This window comes from Cupressus sempervirens, chromosome 3, assembly GCF_028749045.1.
Source record: "Cupressus sempervirens isolate cs-2001-9-10 chromosome 3, ASM2874904v1, whole genome shotgun sequence".
Lineage (NCBI taxonomy): Eukaryota > Viridiplantae > Streptophyta > Pinopsida > Cupressales > Cupressaceae > Cupressus > Cupressus sempervirens.
This window is the reverse complement of record NC_143120.1, coordinates 1,087,174,906-1,087,186,844: the sequence shown is the minus strand read 5'-3', so window position 1 is coordinate 1,087,186,844 and position 11,939 is coordinate 1,087,174,906. Positions and strand designations below refer to the sequence as shown.

Below are 11,939 nucleotides of genomic sequence, written 5' to 3'. Positions count from 1 at the left end.
CAAAATTTGGAAACCTTTTCTTGCAACAACAGATTATGGTTTGTAACAACGAGCACTCCCATCATCATTCAAAAGATTCTCAACATATGTCTGTTTACTTCACCACACTAGTTGTCTGATGACTAGTCCATAATGAAAATATGTACAATTAAAACATTAAAAAAATTAGAGTTCCATCACAATGAGGGGTGCCTTGTTTGTCAAGTCGAGCAGTGGGTGATCGGACACTCAGTGTCCATGTAAATCTCTAGCCAAGGTAGGTTTAGTGGCAATTGATGTTGTCATGATCACTAGAGGTCAAAATAGCCACCAGTCGAATAGATAGATTGTTAAGAGGGAATCCAAGGATTAGTCAGCGGGATGGTTGACACTAGCACCAGGATGCTCAAGTTGCAAGACATGATGATGTTCTCGTCCTCTTTCCCATGTAGGGAGGGCCTTTCTTAATTGAGATTGTGTGGGGGTACTTAAGATCCATGGTTGGGAGGTTAAGCCTCTGGCAATGCTTCTCCTCTTCACCAAATGCCAAGACTTTTACAAGCCAAATCAAGACTACATTCTTAGTCATTACAATTAGCATGTATCTTTCCTCCTTCCATGTTTATTCAAGTTCAATTAGTTAGGAAATTATTTGTGTGGTTGTTGCATTTTCTTTTTTTCAAATTTATGAAATATTGTTCAATAGTATCAAGTAGGAAGTGGACTCTTTCTCTCATTATGTTTTGGTTAGTTATGATAGCAGTTTATAAAAGCATTAGTTAGATAATGATTTCTCAATTCCAATTGTTACCTAAGACAATACCTAAAAATCAGTTAATCCATTAAAACTATTAATCTCATGCTTGTGAATATGTAAACTTGTTGATTTGGATATTAAATGAGAAGGCAATGCAAGTGATAGAAAAATTGGTCTTGGTCTTTACAAAGCAACTTCATGAAACAAAGGATAACTATATCACAATGATCCTTATCTTTTCAACCATCATCGGCTAAATAATATAGATCAATCCTTAACAATCATAGCCACTTACAATCGTAGATTTCTTCCATAGCTTTGGTGATGGTATTCTCCCAAGTCAACATGGATGCCCATCATATATAAGACTTCACCTTGGGTTCACCGTCTATGTTATTCTTAGCAACATTATTGGTCATTGTTGATAACTCTTATATGAATCTCCCAAATACTCATACCAACCTTAAACACTAGTCTCCTCAGTTTCTACTTTTGATAGTGCTTACAATCCTCCTTCCTTGTCAACTCCAATGCATGCTACTATTATATATGAAGACAAGGAACAACTCATTGCTTGATGTTGATCTCAACCGGGTCTTCCCAAGATGGCTGATATCATTGACTTCGTACAACAGTCAACATCATGTTAGCTTATAAATAGGAGATGGATAAAACTCATATCTACATAAGATTGTGGTTAGTAAGTTTAAATCTTTAATTAAAGTTTATTGTAATCTATATCTTAAACCCCTTGTGTTGCCAACTCTGATTTAAGTCCCCCATTACACTAAATTAACTCCAAACCACTGCAGGATGATACAAAACTCTTGAACTGAGCCAACGCTCACAAACTAACCAAGGCATAAAAATGGGGCATTACATATAGTATCAAGGACAATCTAGATCCGCCATCTATCAAGGCATACTCATACCATTATAATAGATCCACCATCTGCCTAGGCATCACTGGATAATACCATACAAATCAAGATTTGGTCTGTCTACTGTTAAGACAACCACCAAATCTTAAACTATTTTTTGTAGGTGCTGTCAATATTTCTCAATCCTAAGACTAGTTTACCACTTGTATAGGCATGAGAATTCACTATTGAAAACTTTGACATTGCAGATCTGTTGTATGACCATCCTAATTAACAACAGCATTAGGTTGAATGAATTTTTCATCTCTAAGATGTTATCAAGCTTGGCTGTTCAAATTTCTATTCTGTAATCGGAATAAGTGACATGAGTTGTAGTTAAGATTTGTGGTATCCTGACAGCAAAAAGCTGTGACATTTTGTGATTGGTATAATGGAACTCTTTCATGGTTGGTATACTGGGATGATATTTCTATAAGTTTTTGTCACTTGATGGTAACTGATTGGGCTTATTTCCCTGACCAACTTTCCTGTTTTGTTTTGATTCTGACATCTCTTGTTGGGCTGCTGCTGCCAGCCACCTTATATTGTAGCCTGTTTTGTGTGTGTGTGTGTATCAATGATCTTCAATATTAAAAAACATAAAGTTCCCACAATGGATATTTTCAGTCACTCCCACACTCCTTAACACATACTTGCATAAGTCCACAGCCCAACATGCAATCAGTATCTGAAATGTACCAAAAACAGCACAGCCTGTTTTTTGTGTGTGTGTATCAATGATCTTCAATATTAAAAAACATAAAGTTCCCACATTGGATATTTTCAGTCACTCCCACACTCCTTAACACATACTTGCACAAGTCCACAGTCCAACATGCAATCAGTATCTGAAATGTAACACAAACAACATAGCCAAAAACACTCCCCACATTACTTGTTCATATTTCTCCGCCAACCCATTTATAATTCAATGTCAAACGTCTATTCCAAGCATAAAAGTAATCTCTGCCAGAAAGGTAACCAGAGCAAGCAGTCCTGGGATCACTACATTGTGGAATTGAATTGCTTCAGATTGAATCCCCAAATAGAATGCAAAACTATCAATCTGTTAGTTATTTTCGCTCATTCCTGCTTAGTTATAATGGCAGAATTACTGTTATTAACTTATTGGGACAACCCCCAAGGTAGAAAATAATCAGCAAAAGATGTAAGACATGTTTACACACAGTAAGGATCTAAGATGCGTTACATATTGCAGAACAGAAACTAGGAATGCTAAATATAATTACTTGACTCAAATATTTGAGTTACTTATAAAACCTCTACAGGTAAGTGTTAAGCTGTTGCTCCTAATTCTCCAAAGTGATGCATCTATTGCAATTTTGAGTATTTGTAGAAAAGGCTTGGGTGTTTATGAGTAGCCGTCATCATATTCGAATTGCGAGACATTTTTGATGTCATAGGAAAAACTATTGATCAACAATACTATTTTAGTTAATTCTAAAGCCACAAAAGACCCTGTTATTGCTCAGGTTTGTAGTTTCCTATAAAAGACACAGGAAGAATCTCAATGATCACTTTTCGATAAAGAATCAGTAAAGCACAATGCTAGAGCACTCTAGAATATGACTTCCATCAAACCCTGCAAAAAGACCATAAATTCAAGCTATTTGGTATAGAAAACAAGCTTCTCATGTCACAAATGAGCAAATTAAATTAAACAGACTTGGAATAAAAATAATCAAAGCCATCCTCATCGTCGAAGAGTGGCCTTGCTCTGCGTTGTCGGATTTTCTCCTGAAGTGCAGTATCTTTCGGCCACACTAGCTCAGCCTCACTTCCAGCCATTTGAAAATAGCGTTTCAATAACATCTATAGAAAACAAAAACTGATGTAGTCAGCTCCAATATCAATGCAGATAATATTTCTATAAGAAGAATAATTACCAATGAGCAGCATTAGTAGTAGAATCCATTGTGAAAAAATTAAAAAACAGAGATTCATGTTAAATCCTCTACTGAAGGAAAAAACAGCGCACCACAGCAGAATACGCATCTATTTTTTCTTGACGTGCACGCTTACTTTCGCCACTGAAACACAAAAAGAGACCCAATGTTGAATAAATAGCGTAGAAATATTTTTAAAACTTAATTGGATAGAGGTAGGTAACTATCTAATTAGCAACAAAAGTTAAATAGTTGTTTAATAATTGCATTTCTTGAAGATAGACCTTAAGTGTGAATAATTGTATTCTATTTACTAAAAAGTAAAAACAGATAATCATGTTAAAAAAAGAAGTTAGATTGTCTTTTAAAAGAGAGAAATACAAAGATCCATAGTTCCAAGAATCACGGCGATTCATGCGATTCACGCGATTTGGCGATTCAATTCAAGCCAAACGATTTTTTGTGAATCGGTGAATTGAATCAGCGATAAAGGGTTTATGAAATAAGTTACTCACTAAATTTCAAGGGTTTTTAAAATTTTCCGATTCATGGCCGATTCGATTCCGATTCATGGCCGATTCACGATTTGATTCAGCCTTGCCGATTCCGATCCGATTCCGATTCTTGTTACTTTGCAAAGATCAATATGAAATAACACAATTTCACAGCAGGCTTATGGAATAATCTGCCAATTTACAATCACTATTTGAAATATCAACAATCTTGCTCAGCGTACAATTAAAACCAACGTTCAATGGAGATACATCCCATACTAAAATATATCATTTTGACAGATATACAAGTCCCTAGAACTCGGAGACACATCCCCAACTACAACCAATAGGGAGGAGATGTCCTCCTTGATGGGGATGTGAGTGGGGGAAGCTTTGAGAAAGAAGGCTCTCTGGATGAAGAGGAATCACAACTCATTGTTGGAGGTTGCTTGCTGTCAAAATGAGCTTAGATCATCTAACTTCGAAGCTTTGCTTGGATTTAGCTTGGTCTGATATTGTTGCGTAGAAAAATATTGTAAATGTAAGGGTTTTATGGTGAAGATTCAGGGATATCTTCAATTCCAATCACAAATTTTCACAAGGAAAAGCACATGGCAAAATTAAGATCTGCACAAAAATCTGTGATATCATAATCAAATATGACTTCCTCCACTCTATACAAGGAAACTGATTAAAATTTGCGAAGCCAGCTCTTCTCTAATCTTCTCTCATATTCTCTGGATTCAACAAGCAAAACTTCCTTTTCCATCACAGTTCCTCTCTTTCTTACCCATGCCACCACACTGTCTGGGAAGCCACTTTATTTATAATTTGTTTTAATCTTAACTCTGTTCACTTTTCAATTCAGGGAAGAAATTGCAAAATATTATCTTAAAACGTTTTTATCTTCCATTCGAATTTTTGGCACTTACTTTATCCTTTCTTGGCAGCGACAATTAAAAAAATGCTTGCTTTCATCATCAAGTTTCGTTGCCTCCTTTCCTACATAAATATGTCTTTTAATCTAAGTTGCCTGTTTGGATTCTGGTACGGATGCAGGTTCAACATTCGCTCAAATTATTTTGGGGTTGGGTTCGGGTTTGTTTTGGGTTTGTCCATACATTTATAAAAAAAGAAAAAGTATGCGTGTATGTGTAAAAATATGCTGCAGCAAATAAGTCCATACACCACTATGTTAATATTAAAGCAAATTAGCAAAATACACCACCACATATACTAACGATTTAGTTTGAATGGCATGACAAAATGTCAAAATACACCACCATATCCATGTTTCGGATCATGCTCAATATAGGCTCGGTGAACTTCAAAAGGTACTCACTACAATCCAACCAATAGTCATCGAGTATCAATTCCTTAATGGCAGCTGCCTTGGCACTATTAGATTGCCTCTATATGCTCCAATAAGCATTGGTTACCATTCTAGACAATACCTCTTTAAACTTGACAAGGCATCTCAAAACAATAGTGTTGGAGGCAAAGTGGATCTCAGCAACCTATTTTAAGATCAAAACAATAATAGATTAAAAATATAATATCAAGTAATCTATTTAAATTTAAAAAAGAGAGAATTTAGTAAACTAAAGTGACTAGATTTCACTTCCATAACTAGCTTCTACCAATACATTGATAAGACATCATGATGAAACACATTTATATATACATCCCAAGGAATAACATTGAATTAAGATAAGGAAAGTACAAAGGATCAAGAGTCATACATGTATCAAATAACTGTCAAGGTGTTATGTAAGCCTTGGCATCTGATGAAGAGGAGAAGCATTGACATAGGCTTAGCCTACCAACCACAAACCTTAGCATATCCCCACACAATCTCATACGAGGAAGGCCCTCCCTACCCTAGAGTTAGGCTTGAGGCACCATGGTCTTGCCACATGAGCATCTCGATGTTAGAGGGTCGACTAAGCAGCAGATAAGGCATTGGATATCCTCCATCAGCCTCCCCTCTATTAGCCAGCACTTTGACCTCTAGTGATCAATTGTGGCAAGCATGCCACTAATCTACCTTGGCAAAGGATTTAGATGGGCATTATGAAAGCCTGATCACCCACCGCTCAACTTGACAAACCGAATATATTTTGGACAACCATGAGCTGACTCGATATATGTAGTTTTAATTATTCATTTACTTTTGTTACTGACAATCAATTGTTCTTGCAAAGTATTTCTCCTCCCCACCCATTCATGCTTGACCCTCTTGGTCTTGGGTGTATCCTAGGAGATTTTTGTGTTTATAAAAGATTTCTACTTATCACTCAAAATTACTTCCCCAGTTCTAAGCCTTATCTCAATGGCATATGGTCAATACCATTGTACAAGTCAGATTGATGCCTCTTGGAAAATACATCAAAGCTCATGAAACATAAGTATACAGTAACTATTTTAAAATGTGTTTGTAAACAATCCCAATGGTGTCAAACAAATCATGGTTGAGAGGGTCTCTAAGATTACCAGTACCCAATATACATGGAATAAATGAGATGAAATAGTTCCTATACTTTCTGGAACATTACACTAAAGCCTTACTACCGTCATTCAATATTATAGTGGGGAACCATCTTGAAACAACCAGAAAAGACAGAAAACATATGAATCAAAGCTTAAACAACAATTGCATGACTTGAGAATGGTGATTTCATTCAGTTATCGTGGCTTATAATCACAAGGCTTCAATACGAGAATTGCATTATGTTCTGATAGCAATAGTATGGCTTATCCTGTAGCTTGGGCACCGTGATATGTAACAAAACGATATACTTGCAGAAGGAAGGTGAATGCTTCGCTCGATGAACTCAGAGCCACAAAGGATGTGAAAATAGAAGGAGAGAGAGAGAACCCATCTCCGGCAGCCCTGCACACTCTTTCAGTTACAAGAAAAGGAGTAACGGTGCATAGCCAACCATCGGTCACAAGTAACTCCTCCAAACTTTTAAAATTTAAAAAGGAATAATGCTGATATGAAGGTAGCAAACACTCATCGATATGGAGCCAAATTAAAGACATCAAGATTATACTTTCTCAAAGTTTATATCAAATATATATTGGCATCATGCTATTGGTGTCACCTATAATTGTAAGTACACCTATGTATGTATGTACGTATGTATGTGCGTGTGTAATTGGAATCATGATATTCCTTTTATCAATATATTAATTTATGCAAACACACGTATGTATGTATATATATATGTATGTCTGTATGTATGTATATACATTTATACATGTAGGTGCAATTAGAAGTGTTAAAATATCATGGTGACAATATATAGAGTTATAATTCGATGATTACTCCATGGTCACAAAAATAGAAATTAGTTAACATTTTTTTATGTTAATAATAGTTTAATGTTTTTCTTGTATTAAGAATCGACCAGGTAGCTCATGATTGTCCAAAGTATACTTTGTGTTGCCTAGCCGTTAAATCCTTCACCAAGATGGTTTAGAGCCCATACCTGATGACTTGTCAATGGACCTATTTGGTGCCCCATTCCTTAAATCCCGTTTAGCAATGCTTCTCCCCTCTTCATCTATTCTTGCATCCAGAAAAGAGTACTTCCACGATAATAACATATTCCTCAAATTTAAATCAAGATAACTATAAACAAAAGCATTTCATGCTTGTCACAACGGCTAACCACCATACCACTAACAACTATCTTTATAATTTCTTGAAATGTAAATATTCATTTTCAGTTGAGTTGTAATGAGAAATTAACAAGTAGTTTTCACATGAATCAAAATGGTTAACCATAATTTCCATTTCACAAGATCATAACATTCAACTGTTTTTAATTGTCTGTCATTCACATGAAATATATAACAGTTATATGATTATTTAAATGGGCAAAATGTTGGAATGTAACATACAATAAGAGGTATCCTCGTTTCACCACTCTAAAGTCTTTTGTCTTGTGATTTTTGTAACAACTAGAGTATGAGAAACATGAAAAATATGATCGATGATCTGAAGATCGAGACTAAAGATAGTATTACCATCCTGATCTCTGATGGTTCAAGAGGGTGCATCAAATTGTCTAGCACATGCAAGAATGAATTATGGCTCATAAGCTGCCAAGGGGAAAGTAGACAATAGGTGAATATGACTTCACTTGATCCATGTCATATTCTCAATAGCATCAGCATCGATTCTTGCAAGGAAATCAATAATGTTCATGTGAGATATGTCAGTATCCCGCATTTTATCACAGCAGGAAGTTACTTGTGATGGTGGAATGGAGTTATGATATTGATCATATTGATCCTTCATCTTCTTTTTGTCTTTGCCCTTTGCTGGAGTAGGTTCTCTTGACATCGCAAAATGGTATGCCAGCACAACAGTCACATGAAAATCCCATAATGTGAGAAAATCTTCATGTGAGGAATCCACAATATAAGGTTTTTGATGTAAAAACATGGGTTTCAGACAAGGTATGGATAGGAAAAATGAATAGAATGATTAAGGATAGAGAATGACCAAATGGGTCAAGCTCAAAATGGCTTAAACATGAGTAAAATAGCCAAAAATGGGATTTTTTGGAGTGAATTGCATATGCGACCAGCAAGCTTGGAATTAAGTGAACAAGGGGAAAAAAAAATGAGTAACACATTGAGAATAGCACATTTTAGTAAGTGCAAAATGTGACACTCTATCTGGCAAGCATGTGGGAGAACCTTCAACTATAGGGAAGCCATATGGAAGTACATGGAATGCATGATAGTGGAGTTTTAACCTGCATTCGCATGTGAGGGAAAAATGAACTTGCCTTTCCTTTAAGAAAAGGATTTTACACCCAACTGCATATGGAAGTAAAATGAGAGCTTGCATATGCAACTTGGAGAAGAAGACAAAAGATAGAAGGAACAATTTAAAGAGATGCAAATCTGAAAATGGAATGACAAAAATTTGCAACAACAAACAAATCAAATATATACAAAAGCCTTAAGGAAAATAACAAAGGAAATTTACCTCAACTCCACCAAGAATGAGAAAGCAAGTCCATCCAAAACTTGAGCAAATCTAAAATAAATCCAAGAGATTTAGGATTTAGATTTGTCCAGAGCCAAAGACTAATAAATTTCGAAATCCAAACAACATGGTTTGAATTTGAACATGCGGAGATGGTTAGAGAGATGCAATGCCCAAAAAGTGGAACAAACTCTGACCTAGCCACTCCATATGCAAAGGCATGTAAAAACGATGCCTAGGGCAAAAGATTAGCTTGCAAAAATGATAAAAAACAAGTTTAAGTCATAATACTACCCTAGAATGCTTCTTGAAGGAGATTCAATGCAAAAAATATTAATAAATAAGCATTTTGGATGAAGATCATGCCCTAAACGGGCTGTTTTTTGGAAAACGCATGTATTGAAATACATGCAAATCCTCTAGAAATCTCCACCCAACTCTTAATGGGAAATTGCAAACTTTGAACGCCTTTTAGAGAGGCACCAAGTCACAAACAAATGCATGCCTTCCAAAAATTGCCACTTGGGAAAGATGAAGTGTTCTTAAGTCAAAACGCATTTCTTGGAAGTCATAACATGTATTTGTAATATATGCTTTCCCTTGATAAATAGCCAACATATGTTTCAAAGAGGAAAACACACTTTGAGAAAGCAAAGGCATGTGTTTCAACACATGTTAATCCACCAAAAATCGCCACCCATGGAAGCATATTTTGGAAGCAAAGACATGTATTTAAAAACATGTAAAACCACAAAAAATCACCCCCATAAGGAATGTAAGGGTAACTTAGTGGAAAACACATTTCTAAAAGTCTTTTACATGTGTTGATATATGCAATCCTTGAAGAAATTGCCACTCAACTTGAAAAGAGGCTAAGTTATTATTATAAACGGGGAATTTGGGGCTCTTTTCATGTATTTGAAATACATGCAATAGGTATGGAAATCACCACTTTTAATGAGCTCATATTTTGGACTTTTTAGAACAAGCTTATTTAAAACATGTAGTAAGGCCTAAAATCGCCACTTTGCATTAAGGGAACAAATGTATTCTTGAATTAACAACATATGCATTTGGGTCCAAAATCGCCACCTTGACTTAATGTGAGTAAAAAACTCATTCTAAATTTACATTTACATGTGATAATGACATGCAAATGTATTTCAAAAGCCCACTTATATGGTGATTTAAAAATACATATGTATTTGATTATTAAAAATGAACTTCTAATACAATAAAAATGTAATCATATTTCAAATAGCACACTTTTAATGATGTTGGGACTTAAAATTTATTGGGAGTGGATTTTCATAAAGTATTTTGCATGTGGATATATGCAATATGAAATAAAAATCCCACTTTATGCACTTAAATTGTCTCATGTCTTTATCTTTAATATCTAACTATAGATTTTAATAAAGTAACATGAAAAATAGTCTTGAAATAGGCTATTTTCATAAAACATAAAAAAAACTATGGTCAAATCAACTCAAAATGAGTTGAACTTTTAAAATGGACCACAAAATCCACTTTAAATATTAAATATAATTTTATATCATGCAATTGCCAATAAAAAGCCCACTTTTATAAGATTTTTAATAAAAATGTGCAATTGACCTGAAAAACCCCACTTTTTCCTCTATAACTTGAACTAGACAACTCTAGTTTGGCCCTAAGTTAGCTCAAATCGAGCAGAATTCCAAGGACTATGCACCTAAGGCAAAAACAAGACCAAAACCTATTTACAACATAAACAAAGAAAGGACGTGTAAGTTCACCAAAACTTGAGTGTTTGCAGCACGAGAAGGAAAACTCTCACCAACAAACAATTGGGGATAATCTCAACGGAGAACCTTCAAAAGAACACATAAACAAAACTGCACAAAGAACAATTCGGAGATAATGAATTGTTTTCATGATGCCTCATCAATGCATTAAAACGAAAAGGATGCGCCTACAAATCCATGAGAAAATTGCATAGGGTTGCCTCAATTTTGTGATGTCAAAATTGAGGACAACAAATTTAATGATTGAAATCCAGTGCTGCATCTAAAAAAAACAAATTTGATGAAAACTTAAGCTGGATACTACAAAACTGCTGATCTAACACTCCAGCAGTTGGTACATTGGGAACCATCAATCAATAATCCCAATTAGCCTGCAAACCAATCAAAATCCTAATTGATTCAGGATGACACTTACAAAGAGGTTACACTTTCCTATAGTTAATACATTTTAAGGATTGGACATTAAATTTTCTGTAACTATCTTTTAATTAACTATAGCTGATTTATAGCACAAAATCAGCAGGAAATAGGATGAATAAGATGAAAGGAAGGTATCCTGCTTACCATGCAGAAATATAAGTGAAAAGTATGGCTGGAACATACTTTAATTATGTCTCCAATCTCCTGTATCTGCTTCTATAGCTGATCTAACACTCCAGCAGTAGGTACATTGGGAACCATCAAGCGATAATCCCAATTGCCCTGCAAACCAACAAGCTACTCCAACACGGTAACAATACCACAGCCAAAATCCTAATTAATTCAGGAGGACACTTACAAAGAGGTTACACTTTCCTATAGTTAATACATTCTAAGGATTGCACATACAATTTTTCCATAACTATCTTTTAATTAACTATAGCTGACTTATAGCATAAAATCAGCAGGAAATAGGATGAATAGAATGAGAGGAAGGTATCCTGCTTACCATGCAGAAATACAATTGAAAAGTATGGCTGGAACATACTTGAAATTGTTTTGTCTCCAATCTCCTATATCTGCTCCTACTGCACAGTTCTATTGAGAGATCTGAGAAACCAACAAATATTAAAGTGGAAATCACACTCATAATGATTGCTTTTGCATG

General features: G+C 35.1%; 1 protein-coding gene across 2 annotated transcripts in view; it reads right to left on the bottom strand.

The window, feature by feature from the left end:
• Nucleotides 1-3,089: 3,089 nt before the first annotated feature.
• The window catches only part of LOC149570555 (Polynucleotidyl transferase, ribonuclease H-like superfamily protein), a 67,553-nt gene continuing 58,703 nt past the window's right edge, over nt 3,090-11,939 (bottom strand). For both annotated transcript variants that reach the window (XM_089823140.1, XM_089823141.1), the window contains 2 exons: nt 3,656-3,707; nt 3,090-3,489 (listed from right to left, as the gene is read on the bottom strand). In XM_089823140.1, coding sequence (XP_089679266.1) covers nt 3,334-3,489; nt 3,656-3,707 — 208 coding nt within the window. In that variant the 3' untranslated portion in view covers nt 3,090-3,333. The remainder of the gene's footprint in view (nt 3,490-3,655; nt 3,708-11,939) is intronic.